A 20,218-nucleotide genomic window follows, 5' to 3' on the forward strand; every position below is an offset into this window, starting at 1 on the left:
GGGATCCGGCGGGCCGGCCGCAACCGGCCGGGGGAGCGTGGGCTGCGGAGGAGCCGCCCGGCCCAGCCTGGGCGCCGGCCGCTGGAATGTCATTGACTGGGCGGAGGGGGGGAGGCGAGGCCGCCGGGTCCGTCCCGCTCCCCCACCCCCAAGCCGGGCTGCGGCCCCGCCCTGCCCCATCCGGCTGCGGCAGGTGGGGCGGGGGCCCCTGACGGGATCGTCACCATACCCCTTCCTGCAGAGCGCTCCCCCAGCGCCCCCGATCCCTTGTCTCGGTGGGGAGCGACTTCTGCAGCTCCTTTTTCCCCAGTCCCCACAGCAATGCCGGCCCAGCCCTTGAGGGAGGAAGAGCCGAGAGCATAGAGGAAAGGGCTCTTTGACCTTAATTTCATCCAGTGTGGCGATTCTTGGCCTTCCCTCTAGACGCAGAAAGGTCTGAGACTGGCCATCTCCTTTTCCTTCCTCGTAATAAACATTTTTTTCCTACACAGTTGTGATTTGCTTGTAAATAACAGGTAGATGCGGCGCTTCTTTGTATGAGACTCAAATCCAATAACTCAATAGCTTACGAGTTATTCCCCTCCCCCTACCCCCCGCCCCACCCGAGACGGTCTTTCGATTGGAGGATATCATATTATTTGTCCAAAATTCTGCGGCCACGGCAGTGTTGAATGATAGAGCAGCCTTTGTTTGAAAGCTAGCCCTGCGAATTTGACAAGATGCTTCCTAAAGAAAATTGCCTTTAAGAGTCTCTTTGATGCATTGGGACAGAATATTTTAAATAAGGGGTTTGTCGAGGTTAAGGGTTGCATATGCATATGTTTTAAATCAAAAGCCTCAAAGGCCTCAATAGCCCAGAAAGTTGGGTTGAGATGAGCGAATTGCCCCAACACCTTGTCAAATCTCATTTATATAATCCTAAAATACGTAGGCCTTTTGTTCCGTCTTCATCATGGTATTTTAGAAAAATTTAACCATCATGGCTGTCAGGGAAGAATAGAAGAGAGACCATCTGAAGTATTTTAATAATGTGTGGAGAAATTGCGGAGTCATAGCAATTGGACCTAAGTAAAACAATGTATCAAAGATGGAAGGGTGGGGGTGTCAGGAAACAGAAAATCTTAAGAATAGCTGTGGGAACACTCAGCTGTATGAAGCTATTGAGCCAAGGTTCCAACTCCTGAACTAGTCTTTTTCCCTTTTGTTGCAGCTAAAGTCTTCGATTTTCAAAGGTCAAATTGAAGTCAAAGTTTAAAAATGTGCTGTAGGGAAAAAAAATGTGCTGCAGTAAGGACCTCTGCAGGAAATTAACAATAAGCCTCTTTTAGTAACTGGGCCAATAATTACTCAAGGGGACCCTCAAAGTGTGTTAGCTGTTATCTAGGGACTTCCACAGAGAGATGAACCTCGAAGGGAGGATTTGCCCTGTGCTGGACAGGTGTGAAGCAGTTCTTAGAGTAACCCATCAGCTGAGCAACATCCTCGGATATGCTTTTGGTCTTGGCAGTGGGTTTTGTAGCGATCTAGCAATTGGAGAAATCTGATATGTCACAGGCTCTAATATGAGCTTGTCAAATAATCTGATGAACAGGTTTAGGTGGTGAGATCCGGTTTATAAATACATCTTTCTTTTGGTTCCCTGGGTTAGAATTTGCTCTATTTTTCCTTACCTGCCTTCATCCCAAAGGGAGGGGCCGACTGCAGATCCTAAGCATCGAGTGTCAGTTGCAGTCCACAGCCCTGTCATTGCTGAACCTGCACGAAGGATAGTGGGCACGAGGCCGGCCTTGTAATCAATCCTCTGTGGGCTATGCAAGGACTCCGCTAGCTATGCGGTCCGGGCCGCTGCAGCTGTGGTCAGAGTAGGTAGAAGAATGCGCCGCCCTGATGGCAAGTACTGACTCCCGGAATGCCGAGGAGGAGCGCAGAGCCGGCCGAGCACTTGGGGCCTGGGCCCCGGGGCACGGAGCAGCTGTGCCAGTTACCTCCCTTCCACCTTTTTTGCATATTCCTCTTGTACGGGTTTTTTTTTTTTTAAAGGTTTTATTTATTTATTTGACAGATTGAGACATAGCGAGAGGGAACACAAGCAGGGGGGAGTGGGAGAGGGAGAAGCAGGCTCCCTGCTAAGCAGGGAGCCTGATGCGGGGCTCAATCCCAGAACCCTGGGATCATGACCTGAGCCGAAGGCAGACGCTTAATGACTGAGCCACCCAGGCACCCCTCTTGTACGGGTTTTGAACAGGAAATAGTATTCTGTAAAGGAAGTGTACCAGTAAACGAGGCCCAAGTCAGATCTCTATAGCTTGAGTTCTTTCTTGTTTCTCATGAGGTCTTGGTGTTTTGTTACTGAATGGAAAGGGATTTAGGAATCAGTCCGGGGAGTCTCAATTTATTGGACTGTGGATCTGGGGAGGGCGTGTTTAGTGTTAGAAAGCATATTCAGTATTCTCTGTTTGAAAAGTGGGGAAGCTGAGACCCAAGGGGGGTATAACTTGGCCAAGGCAGCACATCTAGATAGGAACTGCTAAGGGACCAGAGAACGTTGGGTCTCTTTCCATATTTTAAATCCCTGTGGGATTCAGAAGCTCTACAGAACAAGAAAGGCATCGGGAGAACAGCAGGAATTTGGTTTTTATTTGTGTTTCAGATATTCCTAATGGTCTGTTTTCATTTTGAAGTGATTTTGTTCAGTTTGCCCTTAGAAGCTTGTTATCTTGCTCTCCCCCTCCCTCTTTAGACTCCACATTCCTCCATCATGTTGTCATCGTTTCGTAAACGCAGAGTCCAGGTATTTGACCAGCATGCAGGAAACAGGTTGCCTTTTCGGTTTTGCCTGGCTTGCAGTGAAGACGCATTTGTGGCAGAGGTTGAATGATCCAAAGAGGGGGAGAAAACCCTGCCTGCATGACTTTTCTGTGAAACCAATTGGTTAGGGTTGGGGTTTTTCTCTATTGTTTTTTTTTTTTTGGTGTTACATGAACAAAAGTCTTAGTAAATTTATTCTAAAATTGCCAAAGCCTCCTGTTTTTTTGCCTTCCTCTCTTTCAGGCATGAATATATTAATTTTTTCTCACCCTACTGGTGTTTGCATGTAGTGTTTGCTGATCTTTTTATTGATGGTTACTTGGTTCTTAAGAACCAAGGGACCGAACAGATTATCTTAGGTGTTTGGAAAAAATAATATGAAAATGTGTCGTAAAAGTAGTGTTTTTAAATTTGACAAATATCGTAAACTTGGGTTTGTTTCCTGTTCCCATCGACTAATTTTCTCTGCCACAATCCTTGTAAGGAAATGGAGCTTGGATTTCCTTGGCTAAAAAAAGCTCACTATATTATTTTGTGTACAGTTTTTGAATGTTTGCTAAATTGGACCTTTTTCAAAAAGAAAAATGCTTAAAATTAATGTCTTGATATCCTATAAGAAATACAAACTTTGCAAATTTCTAGTCATAAATCCAAGGCAAGCCCTTTTATAAATCAGAGTGGTGAATTGGTTGAAACGAGGTTTATAAAAATGGGCCACAATATAACCTTTTCCTGTTTTGAATGTCAGTAACAATATTTTGCACTTAAATACCTCTCATCTGAATTTTACAGGTTAAGAGGTAAGTAGCAACATGATAGTATTTGGGAAGCGTTCAGAAGTAAGTTTTCTCAACGTTGCTCTGCATATCTGGATTTTGATGCAATGCAGTATGAATCTTTTGCTTTCTTAAAGCTAAGTCCCTGCTCACCTCTGCAAAAATGGGCTAATGAGTTGAAGTGAATTAATAGTCTGAAGGCCGACAGGCAGATCCACAGAAGGAAAAATAGTTGTTGTTTTTATTCATGGTTAAAACTTTTTTTTTAAATATTTTATTTAGGGGCGCCTGGGTGGCTCAGTTGGTTAGGCGACTGCCTTCGGCTCAGATCATGATCCTGGAGTCCCGGGATCAAGTCCCGCATCGGGCTCCCTGCTTGGCGGGGAGTCTGCTTCTCCCTCTGACCCTCCTCCTTCTCATGCTCTCTGTCTCTCATTCTCTCTCTCTCAAATAAATAAATAAAATCTTTAAAAAAAATAAAATAAAATATTTTATTTATTTATTTGACAGAGAGAGATACAGCGAGAGAGGGAACACAAGCAGGGGAAGTGGGAGAGGGAGAAGCAGGCTTCCCGCGGAGCAGGGAGCCCGATGTGGGGCTTGATCCTAGGACCCTGAGATCATGATCTGAGCCGAAGGCAGCCGCTTAACTGACTGAGCCACCCAGGCGCCCCTCATGGTTGAAACTCTTAATTTATGTATTATTTATCTCTCTGCTTACCATCAGCTCTACCACTAAAATCTGCAGCTGAGCTGGTTTGGAGTTCATTTGCTTGATCTGAGAATCAGCTGGTATAAAATGTTAATGGGTGCTAAACAGTTCTTTGGTGCTTTGTTCTCCAGAGAAGCCCTTCCACATGTGTGGATATAGTTCTCCTGCTTTGCACGTGTAAAATTTGGTAATAGGTTGGCTTTCTGAGCCAGGGAAAAAACCTGCGTTGTCAGTCCTGCCCCTTTGAGCTCTTGACTAAGCAACCAAAGTAAATCTGAGGGATGGTTTTTCTGACCTTTTGCTTTGGGCGATGTGTATGAATTTTTCCATAGAGCCAAATGATCTGTTCGTCCCTTTAGCCCCCCCAAATCCCTTTCCTTGCAAAAGAGTGTATCTGGTGAAATTGGAGTTCATTGTGTAGTTTTCCAGATGCCTCTTATATCCAGCACATTCTGCGGCAGATCCGACGCTTTGTCTCCGTGACTCCTTCATCCTTACTACAAATGGATTCTCTTGCGGGGTTCCACAGGGAAATTGTGCTGAATTCCTCCCCTCTCCCAAGATCTGTGGGAGGGTGTCCTAAACTACTCACTGCAGGTGCCAGGTTCGCTGAGTTGGAGGCATCTGACCTTTGGTCTGAGAACGATTTCTATCGGCAGTCTTTTCTGTTGCCTAACTCAGATCCCTTAATACCCGTCCCTCCCGTCCTCCAGAGACGAATCCCCTTGCTCAGCGGGGCAGATAGCTTCTGTAGGTGAGGCCAAGCCATTTAAAAATTCCCTCAATACCAAGAACTGGCTCAGACAGCCGTCTCTTGGCATTTGCAAGAAGACAGTTATTAATTAGTGTCTAGGCTCTTCTGTAGAAATCCATTTTCAGTTGATAATATGTGTGAATTTGTGTCAGATATGAGGAGTCATTCTCAGGCATGTTATATCTTTGGATTAAACTAGAACTTTCTACCCAAGGTTCATATCTTTAGACACCCCCCCCTTTCTTCCCAGAGATCTGGCAATATTGTAAGGATGCTGACAAGGTCTTTTTATTTATTACAATAGAGGACATAGTTGTAATTCCTGTTTTATCCCCCGAGATCAATTCATGTTACTTGCTGAATGATGCGGCTAACATTTTGACTGCTGCATTGCAGCATTTATAAATAGCCTGCATCTTCAGTCTTCTCGAAAAACATTCGCAAAAATACAACATTTTTCTTCGGTTACTTTCAATGGGAAGCTGTCCTTAAACATACAGAGAATATATTTAGCACTTCATTTCCTCTCCTTTATTCTCCGTGGACAGAGACCTGATTGGCAAAATCAGAGTTGATGGGCTCCTTTGAGATAAACAGTCGACTGCAGTCCTAGGAAGTTGGTTCCTCTGTGGGTTTTTAGACAGTGAAATAGATAGATAGGCTCGTGTGGTTGGAGATTGTTGGTTTTTTTTTCCTGGTTTTTTATTGTTATGTTAATCCCCATACATTATATCATTAGTTTTAGATGTAGTGTTCCATGATTCATTGTTTGTGCATAACACCCAGTGCTCCATCGTGCCCTCAATACCCATGTGTAAAATTTGGTAATAGGGTAACCCATCCTCCCACCCCTCTCCCAGGAGATTGTTTTTTAATGGCACATTTCCCAAAGTCTTCCTTTCTAGCTCTCAAAAGGCATTAATCCCATTAAGGCTGGGAACAGCCTGGAACATTCTCCGTGGAGCCTGCCTTATCAGTCAGCTGCATATTTCAGGGTAGGGGTGGGGTTCTTGCCGCCTGCAGCCTCAGTCCTGGGGGGAATGTTGCACACACAGAGTCCAAGAAATCCCACTAACTCCCTCCACGTAGTTTTGGGGGAGAGCCTAGCACATCTTCCAGCGGCAGTAGTTCTTGGTGATACGAACGTTTTTCTGATTTTTAGTATCATCCATGGAAATGACCCGTTTCCGAGCAAAGAAACTAGAGCTTCTATAGGTAAACTTAGAGACAGCTCCCTATCAGGTTAAGGGGTGGGGAACTCTTATTAACCCATCATCTTAGGCTCCTGTAACCATGCAAATGAGGATCCTGAATGCCCACAGCAATGGGAGAGCTTTGATGACTTTCAGATGTCCAGCTCCCCAGGGACAGCCAGTGGTGGCTTGGCAGAGCTCCCACCTACTGACGTCAGCTGATCCGCAGGAAAGAAAAGTCCATTATTGCCTGACCAAAGCACTTGGTATAGAATTGACTTGTTCTACTTCACTGGGGTGACAAAGAGGGCCTTTTAGGTTGGTTAATTTCAGCAGGGCCTCGCTGGACTGTCTCCCTGGATTGGTAGGCAGGGGGACTTGCTAAGGCAGTGCCCTTGCCGCATTATGTTGGGGATTCTTGGCTTCATCATAAAGGGCCTGCTCCCCAGTGAGATTTCTTAGAAATTTCCATAGCAGCTAAAGGATTTTAGAAATGCAGTGAATCCTGTGTATGAAGAGGCAGGACAGACGCCCTCAGCATTAATCTAAGGACTCAGGCTTCTTGCAGGAACTCGTGCACTGTGGTGGTTTCATATGTAACTACACCTTCCTTGGCACATTTCGTTGCCAGAAAATTTTGTGAGGGAGCAAATTAGACACAATTTCCTGCTCTTTTTTCATCTTAAACGGTTTCTCAAGGGATTAGAATAAAGGAAGTGTATAATTTCTTAACCCTGATTGTTTACTAACTTAAGAATCTTACAAAAACAAAATATTTATTTCTTGATTAAAAAAATTTAAGTTTTTATTTAAGTAATCTCTACACCCAGTGTGGGACTCGAACTCATGACCCTGAGAGTCACATGCTGCGCTGGCTGAGCCAGCAGGAGACCAGTTTTTATTTTTTTGAATAATTAATATATCTGCTTCCCCCTTTCTTCCCTCCAAAGTGGTGATGGGAAAAATAAGAGGTAGTGAAAGGAATGAATACGCAAACAGCCATCAATAAAAGAGTATGTCAGTTGCAGTCATGTGCAGAATCATTGGTTCTGGCACGCTAGTCTGGGAACCAGAGGATCATGGCTCACCCCAGGTAGGCTCTGTGACTCGGTTATTAGATGACCTTGTGTCCCCTGCCTACTTAATAATGAAGTGCCGCAGTTTCTCTGTTTCCAGGTTCAGAATGTAACTGCTGTACTATGTGCCGAGTTCTGTGGTCAGAGAGGAAGAGGAAGATAAGGTCTTTTTCATATAGTCCCTTAGGAACTCTAAATTTACTAAAGAATCACAAAAATGGCAGGGAGAAAACCTGGCAGAATGTGATCGTGCTCTAAAGAGAAGCATGGGGGGAGTGAAGACTTCTGACTTAGGACTGCAGAGAGGACAGGGTAGTTGCATTAGACTTGGAGGGGTTTGTATGGTATTGGGTGGTGAATCTGGGAGTAGGAGAGAACATTACTGACCAAGGGGACTTTCTAAACTGGGAAATGGGCCCTGCCAGGGCCTGTAACTTGGAGTTGGTGTGGGAGTTTGATAAGAGATATGGCTGGAGCAGACAGTGTAGGTGAGTGAGTGAAGTCCCGTTTACATTCTAGTCAATGTGGTAGTTATCCTCATCAAAAACCCAAAGAGGCTGAGATTCTTAGGGCAGCAATGTGAACCAGAACTTCCCTGTTGTAATGAAGTATCGTTACAGAAACTCCACTCCACTGTGAACAGGTGTTTACTTTAAAAAAAAAAAAAGACCTATTTATTTATTTATTTGAGGGGGGAGGGGCAGAGGGAGGAGATAGAATCTCAAGCAGGCTCCATGCTCCATGGGACTCCATCCCATGGCTTGAGCCGAAACCAAGAGTTGGATGCTTACCAACTGAGCCACCCAGGTGCCCCCAGACATTTAATTTTTTAAGGTTACCCTCAGTTTGGGGTTTTAAGGATAGAAGATACTTTTTCCAGACACAGCTATCTGTTGATAACAGAACTGCCATCTTGAGCTCTGTTTCACTAAGGGCACACCCGACTGGAGGGAAAAGGCCACCTCATTTCTCACAATGTACTGCCATGTGCTCAGTCCAAGATTAGTAATTTCCATTTGCTCAGTAGGCTGACACCTAGTTGTAGAGCTTCATTCTCCATTTGCAGTTCTTGTCACAAATCTGGCTTTTGCCTGGGTGGAATTCCAATTTGACAATATGGAAACTGTAACTTGGGTGGATGATGGAGCTCTATCCCCACCTTTTACAAGTGAATTCCAGTCTCCTGCGTGGTGGCTACAGCACTCAGCATATACTTGGTTATTTGTCAACACACATTTCCTAATGGCCCGTGTATGCCAGAAATCGGGGATATAAAGATTAGGTTGCTCAGTCTAATTACACCGTGGGAAGTATATGCAAGTGCTTTGTAAATCTGTAGAAACGTGTGATTAATTCTGAGAAGGAGGGAAGGAAGGAGCATTGAGTACAGCTTGGGAAGGAGGCAAGATCATACAGCTTACTCCTCTCAGCTGGGCACTGAGGTATAAATAGGAGTTATCTAGGCAGAGGAGAGGCAGATCATTCTACACAAAGGAAGCCAGGGCAAATAGCTTGGAGTCTTTTTGTTTTTTTTTTTTTTAAGATGTTATTTATTTGTCAAGGGGAGAGAGAGCGCACACACAAGCAAGGGGAGTGGCAGGCAGAGGGAGAAGCAGGCTCCCGGCTGAGCAAGGGAGGACCCTGGGAACATCACCTGAGCTGAAGGCAGACACTTAACTGACTAAGCCACCCAGGCATCCCTAGCTTAGAGTCTTTACAGAGAATTCTGTATTTGGAAGAGAAAGAATATTTCAATATTCCTAGAGGGTAGGGGACATGGGTGAGAGATGATACGAGTCACATGTATTGGGCCAAATCACAAGGTCCTGCTAAAGAGCTGGATTCTTTCCTCCCTCAGAAGGGAGCCATAAGAGGTCTTAAAGCATGGGAGCATGTGGCCAAGAATATGTTCCTTTTTATAGTAAAATCAGTCAATGAATCAATCAGACTTTGTGGGGAAACAATAGTACAACAAAATAATGGTCAGTACGTGGAGAATAATTTGGAAGGAACGGTGATAGGGCTACGATCACCTCATGTCCTCACTGTTAGGAAGATCATGGCTTCCTAGAAAGATAGTCCTCAGAGTTGATCAGGTGCAGAGGATGATTTCTTGCTACCTCTTGAAGCTGCTTTAATCCCTGAAGAGTTAAAAACTGACTCACCTGGATCCCACCAATGCTGTTTACCTCCCAGCTGGATGCTGGGGGCACTCTTGAGACTTCCCTGCCTAGTCCTTATTAGCCTGCTTATCCTCTGCTGTTAGCCCGGCCAGGTGAACAAGAAGAGCTCTCAAATGTCTCCTGGGTAACACAGTTTTCATACCATGTATAAATTATGGGACAATAGCTGGAGAGGCTAGAAAGTTTATCTGTTCTGCTTTCCTACCAAATCTCTGAATCTTCTGTAGAATGTAATTTGACATTTGGAAGGGTCCCGAGATGCCTCATTTTCACCTGTCATTTTTAATCATTGTAGGAAACTGAGGCACAGGAAAGTGGCCCGTGCAAGGTCATGTGGTACTGACACATTTAGAAGCTCTTTGTCATTAGTCTGTACCTCTTTCCCGCTGTGGTCTGTAGGTTAGAGGAATCAAGGGTTACTCCTGATGAGCATGGGTAGCATCTTCTGGGTTTTGCCCATCAATAAGTCAAGTTTTCTTTTTGACTTGAAAATTTGGTTAAAGTGTCCAGAAATCTGGGGATTTAGAGTTGGGGCAGATTGAGTGCTGCCTCCTCTGTCAGCCTGCCGTCGTGGCGAACTGGAGCCTGGGGCTGAGCTCCACAGTGTGCTGTCCACAGTGGTCGGTGGGCGGAAAGCAGGGTAAACCTTGCACCACACCTTGTTCTTGTGTTTAGATTTCTGATTTTTAGTATCACATCAGATTCAGATTTAGATGCATGACCACCTGTTTACCTGTTTAATAATCGCTACTAATCTTTATGTAAAGCATCCATTACTTTAAAATTTATGTAATGTAAGTATTTGTGACGTAAACCTGAATTTTTTTAAACTGTAGTTGACATACCATTTTTATTAGTTTCAGGTGTACAACTCACCACACCTTTTTTTTTTAAGTTGCACTGTGATTTTTTGTGTGTGCACATTCACGGGCAACACGGCCTGTCCTTGGCCCAGGCGCTCTGGTAGCCTGAGGAAGACTTGAGGGTTGATGTTTCCCAAAAACTGGGAACTCAGGGGCTCTGACTAGGTAAATTCTTTTTTTTTTTTTTTTTTTTAAAGATTTTATTTATTTGTCAGAACGAGAGAGAGAGAGAGAGACAAGCAGGGGGAGCGGCAGGCAGAGGGAGAAGCAGGCTCCTCATGGAGCAAGGAGCCCGATGCGGGACTAGATCCCAGGACCCTGGGATCATGACCCGAGCCAAAAGCAGACGCTAAACCAAATGAGCCACCCAAGCATCCCTGATTAGGTAAATTCTTATTGATGTCAAGGACTCTGTTACTTTGTAATCATCCCCTTTTCTTCGTTGGATAACAGGCTGAGATATGGAAAGCTAGAAAAATTGATTTAAGTAAGAGTAAATTCTTTCTAATCTCCACACAATGGAATATAGAGACCAGGTGAAAGGACTTTTGAATGGATTTTTCAGTAATTCTTTGAGTACCACTTTGGCATTTCCTTTGAATCCTTAAAGCCCGTGTAGAATTGCTGGTAAACTCTAGTTCTCCCGGTTTCTCTGAGTTTGGCTGCGATGTTGGTTAGGCATCCTCTGAGGTACCCATGTAGGCAGGTGTTGCAGCAAGTGGATGGCTATTTTTCACAAAGGAATAGAATCAAGGCTCATTGTTCTGTCTTGAGAAGGGACTACCTTCTCCTTCCGTTTGTCTGCCAGGGCTATCTGGTAATTCTTTCCTTCAGAAAGGTTGATTCCATGAAATCCACTTCAGTCTGTGCTTATTTCAGGGCATTCTGTCTTTTCAGAAAATGGACCCAAGTGGGGTCAAAGTGCTGGAAACAGCAGAGGACATCCAGGAGAGGAGGCAGCAGGTCCTAGACAGATACCACCGCTTCAAGGAGCTCTCAACCCTTAGGCGCCAGAAGCTTGAAGACTCCTATCGATTCCAGTTTTTCCAGAGAGATGCTGAGGAGCTGGAGAAATGGATTCAGGAGAAACTACAGATCGCATCCGATGAGAATTATAAAGACCCAACCAACTTGCAGGTGCGTCTCATCTCCCTGAGATTCCTGCCAGAACTCATGAGCTCAAATGTTTTTGCCCCCAAATCACACAGTCATTTAATTATGACCTTGAGCAAGAAGAATGTAGATCAGACATAAGGCAGGACTAACTATTCTGAAAAGCCCTTGGTGTGTGTATTATACTGTACACACTAAGGGTGTATGTGAAATCTTGCAGGTATTTAGCTTTTCTGGATGCTTCAAGCTGACGGTTCTGAAACCACTGCCTTGCAACCCTTGGTGGCATGTTTCTAGGGAGGGTCTGGGTTGAGCTCTGGGAAAATGAATTTTCAAGAAAGGCACGCTAACAGTGTTGCTGGTGGAAATTTATAGTTAAACGTCTCTTTAAGCAACTCACTGGTAAGTCTTACATCAAAAGCAAGTCTTTAAAAATCATTGAATTGTAACCGAAGTTAATTTTGTGATATACATTATGCCTCACTAAAGCTGTTTTTTAAAAAAGGACAAAGCCTTTCTTCTCATTGATTTTGGTGAAAGACTTTTTTTAGCAGGTGGAACACATGGTTCTCTTACTATACCAGAGTCGTCCAAGAAGAGAAAAAAGTGTCATAGAATGAGTGAATGTGGATGGATTATTATCCAAGAGTAAATTGTACATGCTAAGAAAATTGTTGGTGTGGCTCTATATTTCTAGAGGGGATTGGATGTCCACATAAAGGCTAATTTCCTGATAGACAGTAAAGTTAGACAAAGGTGGTGGTCCTCAGTGGCCAGGCTTCCAAAAGCCAGTGTAGATGAGGTCAGAGTATTTGAGTAATTGAGCAGGGGGGGAATGGGTGGGATGCTGAGTGTCCCTAATTAGAGGGAACAGGGTTCAAGAGGGGAGAGGTAAGGGGACCTGAGGGGGGAGGGCAGAATGGTGACTGCCATGTGGTTGCCGCTGTGGTTCACGTCATGGTCCACCAACAGGGCAAGCTTCAGAAGCATCAGGCCTTCGAAGCTGAAGTGCAGGCCAACTCAGGAGCCATTGTTAAACTGGATGAAACTGGAAACCTGATGATCTCAGAAGGGCATTTTGCATCTGAAACCATAAGGGTGAGTAGGAGTAGTGCCTGCTACGGGAGGCCATCTGGTCTGGTATGGGTGGCGTCTGGTTAGTGGAGGAATGTGGATTAAATGCCAAGTAGGGTTTCTAAAAAAGACTTTTCTAGCTTTTTTTGAGATTTTTATTTATTTTAGAGTGAGAGAGTGGGGTGAGGGGCAGAGGGAGAGAGAGAATCTCAAGCAGATTCCCCACCAAGTGCAGAGCCCAGCACAGGGCTCGATGCCACGAATCATGAGATCATGACCTGAGCCAAAATCACTAGTCGGCCGCTGAGCCACCCACGCACCCCACTTTTCTAGCCTTTTAAGAGAATTTGTGAAGTCTCCTAAAGGAGTTACCCACATCTTGCCTTTGTAATATGATGATTCAGTATGAATATAAACAAGTATGTGTCTGCTCAGTGGGGAAATTAATATTCTTTTTGTAAAACAAATTAGAATGTGATTATACTTTAAAGAAGATTACGTAAATGAAACCAAATTTATAGATGGTAATTAAAGGGGAGAGCATATTAGTGAAATTCGTGAATTTGGGGATCAGGACACAAAGATCAGTAGGATTAATCACAGACACCATAAAGTTCTCCGTTGAAAACTTGAGTTCTGGGTCTTGGTGGCTTGCCCGCAAAGGTGGTTTGCTGAGGTCTAGTCCCCAAGCCAGTTAAGGGTCCAGCTGTGAGCAGTGACTTGCAGCACCTGCTGGTCGGTGACCGTAGTGATTGATAACAGCCAACGTTGAAGCAGGCGTCCTTACGTTCTTTGATTTGGCTTGTTTGGTGCCAGTTCAATTATCTTTCTCTGCTTTAACATGTCCAGTACCAAGATATTAAGGGAAAGCAAACCTCTTTAGGATAAAGTATGTACACTTAGTTTCTCACAACGGATGCTCTTACCTGTTTCTGATTTACCTCATTCCTATCTCTGTGTCTTGTTCTTTGTCATCCAAAGTCACGTTCCCTTGAGGGACTGGCCTTTTCAGTCCCTTACCAGTCAAGGCAATTGTGGAGAGTTAGATGAAAGCTACATTCATAAGCCCCAGCTAGAAACATCCCCACCCCCTGCTCTTCCCTGACATCCTTGTGGAGCTTTCATTCCTGTAGGATCTGGTCTAGTGGTTTTCAACAGTAAATACTTGTTGTCTCTCTTTTGCACTAATAGACTCTGCAGTCTCATATTAAAGACTTGCAGTCAGCCCTAAGCTTATTAATAATTAACTATTACTAGTAATGATTGCGAGTAGGAAATAAGAGTAAATTTTGAATGCCATATGACCAACTATTTAATTACGTTCAACCCCTTTGGGTAATGTAACATGTAGCTCTGTAATTAAATATGTACCGTGTGTCTCTGCAGTTAAATATAAATATCTTTCTGCTCATTTTCTCACTATTTTGTATACAGTCTTCAAGTAAATGAAAGCAGCATGCCTTATTATTTGCTTGATAGAAGTTGTTTGCCCAGAGTGCGTGGCACTGTAGGGCTGCAGATGGGGGACAAGAGAAGCAGATCGAGTGTTTGACTTTAGTGACGAATCTGGAGAGGAGGCGACCCCACACTCACTTCATTCAGCTCTGTTAGTAATGACCCTCCTCCTGGAGATCCTATTAAAGCAACATTTAAAAGTGCTGTTAGCCACCGTTTGTTGAGTAGCTATTTATGTGCTAACACTTTGCCATTTTGACGCAGGTAGTCTCTGATCTTCACTAGAAACTCACTAGGTACCCATCATCCCCACAGTATGGAAGAGAAGAAACCGAAGCTCGGAGAAGTTTGAGTAACTTCTCCAGATCCCACAGCTAGTAGATGGCAACTGGAATTCCGATGAATGCCTTCCTTTGTCTACTGACGATTATTTGCTTTATTTTTCCAAGCTGTATTTCATTCCTGTTGGCTTTCCTTATTTTCTCACCCATCTGCTTCTCTGAAAGCTCCTGCTGTTTGCTCATGCCCCTGTTGAGAAATCCACCTGAGTCAGAACCAGGACTTCACCTCCACCCCGTCAGCTTTCTGTGCCTTTCCCAAGTGCACTTGCCTGCCTGCCCGCTCACACTCTCGAACTGCAGTGTGCTTGGGAAACTGGACTCTAACCTGCAATGTTTACGAGATCAGATACACCAAGAATGGGAGGGTGGTTCCAGTACTGGAGCGGGCTTTGCCCTAGTTCTTTATTTTATTTTATTATTATTATTATTTTTTTAAGATTTTATTTATTTATTTGACAGAGAGAGAGAGACACAGGGAGAGAGGGAACACAAGCAGGGGGAGTGGGAGAGGGAGAAGCAGACTTCCCGCTGAGCAGGGAGCCCGATGTGGGACTCGATCCCAGGACCCCGAGATCATGACCTGAGCCGAAGGCAGTCGCTTAACCAACTGAGCCACCCAGGCGCCCCATGCCCTGGTTCTTTACCCGAGGGTGTGAAAAAGATCTTTGTGAGGGACTGACCACGGCCTTGAGGGTGAGGTTTTCTGTGAGCCTCTGGTGGTCTCGTTTTTAATTGGAGCAAGGGCTTTCATTTCATCTTCACTGTCATGCTCACAGTTCCCATGGTGATCCTGGCTTGGTGCTTTATCTGGCTCCATAACTCGGTAACAGCGTTTGGCAGGCAGGTTAACGTGGGGGCGGGGGGTGGAGGGTGAAGATTGCTTCTGTGTCCTGGATAACCTCTCTGTCGTCGGTTTAGACTTTCACACCGTACCGGACAGCGTGGCGCCCCATAGTCACTGCCACCCACATCGGGTCCCACATCCGAGTAGGTGGAATATTGAGTTGCTGCTGCTTGCCCGTTCCTGCCCCCCTGCCTTGGAGTGCCTTTCACTTTCTTCCCGTTGGCAGGCTGCTTTGCAACCTGCAGTGGTGGAAGTGAATTGTGTGAACATTTATATCCCCCTGCTGTTTCCTCTTTCAAGTGAAACATGCACCCTTGTTTCTAAGAGGATCCACCCATGTTGGCTGTCCCTTGGCTTTCAAGATTTTAGCTGGCTGGGAGGGGTGTCTCAACCATGGGCGGATCCCAGACTTCTCTTCTGTGAGTGTTTCAGCCTTGTCGTGTGTTTTACTTGGTCTGCCAGCGTTATGTGGAAACTCCCAGTATCTTGGGTAGGCATAGGCAACACATGGAGATTGGATTAGATACCAGAAAGCATCCCGGAAGCTTGAATTGATGACTGGATCCCCCCAGTTGTGGGCAGGTCCTTACTAAAAACTGTGCCATGGGAACCCAAAGATGCTGGGAAGTGAGTATGTTTGAGCCTGGGGCTGCCACTTGGGTGAAGTTGGAAATAAACCCAACCTGGATGTATTGGACCACAAACTATCTTTTCATCGAAGTTCCAAAACTTTTCTACCAGAAATCCTTTTTGATCGCTGATTACATTTCAGGGCCCCATCCCTTCTACTTTTATTATTTTTTATTTAAAAATTTTATTCATGAGAGACAGAGGGAGGCAAGAGGGAGAAGCAGGCTCTCCGCTGAGCAGGGAGCCCCTTGCGGGACTCGATCGCAGGACCCTGAGATCATGACCCAAGCCGAAGGCAGATGCTTAACTGAGCCACCCAGGCACCCTCCTCTTTTTATATGAAGGTGTTCCTGCTGACTTGGGCCTCATCATTATTTCTTTGCATTCACAGTGCTCATAAGATCTCTTGTTTCATTGTTTCCCTCCACAATTCAGAACACACCCTTGAGGAATTTCTGCTCAGTTTCTTTCTTTTTTTTTTTTTAAAGATTTTATTTATTTGACAGAGACACAGAGAGAGAGGGAACATAAGCAGGGGGGAGTGGGAGAGGGAGGAGCAGGGAGCCTGATGGGCTTGATCCCAGGACCCTGGGACCATGACCTGAGCTGAAGGCAGACGTGTAACGACTGAGCCACCCAGGTGCCCCTGCTTAGTTTCCATGTCAATTCCTCCTGTCTCCTTCCCCAGTAGTCTTCTGACCCAGGAATCCCACTTAATGGTTCATTACTAAGAACATAAATTATAAATAATGTAACATCAATAATAGTTGAATATAATTCCCCTAAAGTAAACTAGAAAAAAATCCACCTGCGAAAGGTCAGTTATTTTGTTCTTTAAGACCTACTAAACCACTGTGAGGTGTCTCTTCTTTCCAGTTCTCAGACTTCTGGTTTCCCTCCGTTTCGGGAATATTTTTGGAGGGGGGAGCGGAGATTATCTTTAGAAAGACTTCCGAGCTGTGGGGTTTCTGACTCATGGGAAGTCTGTGGAGGAGCCAGATCCCATAGAAATGGTTATGATCTCTGAGGCTGATTTTTAACCTGCAGACTCGTTTGATGGAGCTGCACCGCCAGTGGGAGCTGCTTTTGGAGAAGATGCGGGAGAAGGGAGTCAAACTGCTGCAGGCTCAGAAGCTGGTGCAGTATTTGCGAGAGTGTGAGGACGTGATGGACTGGATCAATGACAAGGTCTGTTTCCGAGGGGAAGGTTTGCAGAGTAACTCACCTTCGCGAGAGCAAGGGAAGGGTGTCCCCCCCCCCACCCCACCCCCACCCCCTGCAGCCACAGCCGAGCCTGTGTGAGCAGCAGAAGGCGTGTAGTGGGATTGTTCCAGCTCCAGCTGCTCCCCGGCGGGTGCTCGCCTGGAACTCTGAAACCTGGAGTCTCACACTGAAACATCATGAGCTCAGCCTTTTAACAAGGAGCGGAGCTAAGCTCACCCAGGATAAACTAGCAGCCACTAAAGCTAACGTGGCCCATCCTGGTGGGCCTCGTTCATGCTGGGTTTCTAGGAGCCATCATTTCCAAGTGTTGGTTCGTGACTCTGGCTCTGGTATGGTCCTGAATAGGAAGCTATCGTGACTTCTGAGGAGCTGGGCCAGGACTTGGAGCACGTGGAGGTTTTACAGAAGAAATTTGAAGAGTTTCAAACAGATATGGCTGCCCATGAAGAAAGAGTTAATGAAGTGAACCAGTTTGCTGCCAAGCTCATTCAGGTAGGTAGCAATGTGCTATGTGCTTCTTCCCACATCATAATATTAACTCTCTGGTGTTTTCAGAAGAGAATTTTGTGGGTTTTTCGGGGTTTTTTTAATAACTTTATTTTTTTAAAGATTTTATTTATTTATTTGAGACAGAGAGAATGAGAGACAGAGAGCACATGAGAGGGGGGAGGGTCAGAGGCAGAAGCAGGCTCCCTGCCGAGCAGGGAGCCCGATGCGGGACTCGATCCAGGGACTCCAGGATCATGACCTGAGCCGAAGGCAGTCGCTTAACCAACTGAGCCACCCAGGCGCCCACTTTATTTTTTTTTTTAAAGATGTTATTTATTTATTTGGGGCGAAGGAGAGCACAAGCAGGGGGCTTGGGAGAGGGGCAAGCAGACTCACTGCTGAGCAAGGAGGCCAATGCAGGGCTTGATCCCAGGACCCTGGGATCATGACCTGAGCCCAAGCAGATGCTTAACCAACTGAGTCACCCAGGGACCCCCAGAAGAAAATTTTGATGATCACTTCCCTAGTTTCTGAGTCAGCAGGGTTTGGTAAGCATGTCTGAGAGTTTTGTTTAGATCTAAGTAAGGCAGCAATGCTGATTACTTCTAAGGTAGAAACTGCTTTCTAACTTGTGGCCACAGGCAGGAAGGGCAGAGTTCATTTCATCTGCTTCCTCGACCCACTTTCGGGTAGGGCTTGGCGATGCTTTTATTGGGTTGCTAAAGCTGGGTGTCAGGGGTTCCCAGATGAGGGTGTGGTGGTGAATGCTTCTTAGGGTTGGCAGGCATCCACTGATGCCTGACTGCTCTCTTGGGAACCTGGGGAACCTTGTAATGAATGGGCTCTCCACTGGTGGCCCTGAGCCATTAAGGGGGGATAGTGTAACCTTTCCCCATTGCCCACGTGCCGGTCCCGTAAGCTGCTGCTTTCTCCTCCGCTTCCGAGACGGGCGTCAGAGTGCTCCACAGATGTCCAGCAGCAGGACCTGGAGTTTTTGCTTTCAGGGAAATTTGATTTTGGGGGTCTGAATCTTAAACTTATGGATCTGCTTCAGGGTTGGTACTTGTTCCCTTTCTGGCCGGTGATGAAAGAAAAGCCAGCATTCCTCAGAAATACCTCACCTTCCACAGTGAGCCCCCACCCCCTGCCCCAGAATCTTGGGGCATCCTGAGGTTGTGCTGAGAAGAGCAGTCAGGCCACGCCTGAGATCTCACAGATGGACCCCAGAACCCTGAAATGCTTCATTTGTTACTTTACATGTTATTTTTATTGAAACAAAACCCAAAATGTAGCTGGTGGAGAAGGATACTTTTAAAGAAAGAGCTCCAGTCTGAAGTGAGGAGCAAACCTTGAAGATCATGTCTGCGGGAAGGAATCCTTGATAGGCTCATGAACGTTCGAAATAACAGATTTCCCAGCACTTGGGACTGACGTGGGTGCATTGGCGAGGCTACCCCACAGGTGCGGCTGAAGTGTTGTTAAAACATGAAAGGTTTTTGGGACCCCTGGGTGGCTCAGCCCTTAAGCATCTGCCTTCGGCTCAGGTCGTGATCCCAGGGTCCTGGGATCGAGCCCCGCATTGGGCTCCCTGCTCCGCGGGAAGCCTGCTTCTCCCTCTCCCACTCCCCCTGCTTGTGTTCCCTCTCTCGCTGTGTCTCTCTCTCTCTGTCAAATAAACAAATGGAATCTTTAAAAAATTAAAAAATTTAAAAAAATAAAGGTTTTGGTACTGATACCCGCCACTGCTTTATGGCCTCACCATCTACTTCAAGGGCTAGATAATGACCCTTCCTTTTTATGTAAAAGGAAATGGAAGCTAGTTTTACTTATTTATTTATTTGAGAGTGAGAGCAAGCGGGGGAGGGAGGGGGAGAGGGAGAGAGAGAGAATCTTAAGCAGGCTCCACGTACAGTGTGGAGCCTGACGTGGGGCTCGATCTCAAGACCCCCAAATCACAACCTGAGCCGAAATCAAGAGTCAGACACTTAACCAGTTGAGCCTCCCAGGTGCCCCTGGAGGCAAGTTTTAAACAAGCTTGGCTTCATTTCATGCATAAAAGCAGTATTGCTTCAGAAAGAGGATTTGCTGAGGCAGAGACTTGGACGAGCCAGGGGCTCAGGACTCTCCTGGGACTCAGCGACCCATGCCATTGGACCTCTCTTAGTCTGCTGTCCCTCATGTAGGAGCAGCACCCCGAGGAGGGAACCATCAAGACCAAGCAGGATGAAGTGAACGCGGCCTGGCAGCGGCTGAAGGGACTGGCCCTTCAGAGACAGGGGAAGCTCTTCGGGGCGGCTGAGGTTCAGCGCTTTAACAGGTACTGAGCCAGGGCGGGCTGCCGGGCGTGGACACGTACCTGGGGGGCCGGGTCGAGTATATGGCACGTGCCAAGAAGATGCTGGAGCCACCTGGGGCCTGGCCCGCTGCGGCAGCCCCGGCTCTAGGCAGTTGCCATAAGTGGCTGCCCTGGTGTCTCCGTTCCGTAGGGATGTGGATGAGACTATCAGCTGGATTAAGGAAAAGGAGCAGTTAATGGCCTCTGACGATTTTGGCCGTGACCTGGCCAGTGTTCAGGCTCTGCTGCGGAAGCACGAGGGTTTGGAGAGAGATCTTGCTGCTTTGGAGGACAAGGTGGGTTCAGAAAGCAGCCGGTTCCATACATAAGTTAGCAGGGGGCATGAGC

The 20,218-nt window shown here is 46.0% G+C and overlaps 1 protein-coding gene across 4 annotated transcripts in view; it reads left to right on the forward strand.

Moving 5' to 3' along the window:
• SPTAN1 (spectrin alpha, non-erythrocytic 1) overlaps window positions 1–20,218 on the forward strand; it is a 52,247-nt gene that overhangs the window by 313 nt on the left and 31,716 nt on the right. For all 4 annotated transcript variants that reach the window (XM_081803711.1, XM_081803712.1, XM_081803713.1 and 1 more), the window contains exons 2-7: window positions 11,263–11,502; window positions 12,451–12,576; window positions 16,870–17,010; window positions 17,392–17,538; window positions 19,719–19,852; window positions 20,022–20,166. In XM_081803711.1, coding sequence (XP_081659837.1) covers window positions 11,266–11,502; window positions 12,451–12,576; window positions 16,870–17,010; window positions 17,392–17,538; window positions 19,719–19,852; window positions 20,022–20,166 — 930 coding nt within the window. In that variant the 5' untranslated portion in view covers window positions 11,263–11,265. The remainder of the gene's footprint in view (window positions 1–11,262; window positions 11,503–12,450; window positions 12,577–16,869; window positions 17,011–17,391; window positions 17,539–19,718; window positions 19,853–20,021; window positions 20,167–20,218) is intronic.

This window comes from Leptonychotes weddellii, chromosome 14 (genome assembly GCF_054177405.1).
Source record: "Leptonychotes weddellii isolate Sample4059 chromosome 14, ASM5417740v2, whole genome shotgun sequence".
Classification (NCBI taxonomy): Eukaryota; Metazoa; Chordata; class Mammalia; order Carnivora; family Phocidae; genus Leptonychotes; species Leptonychotes weddellii.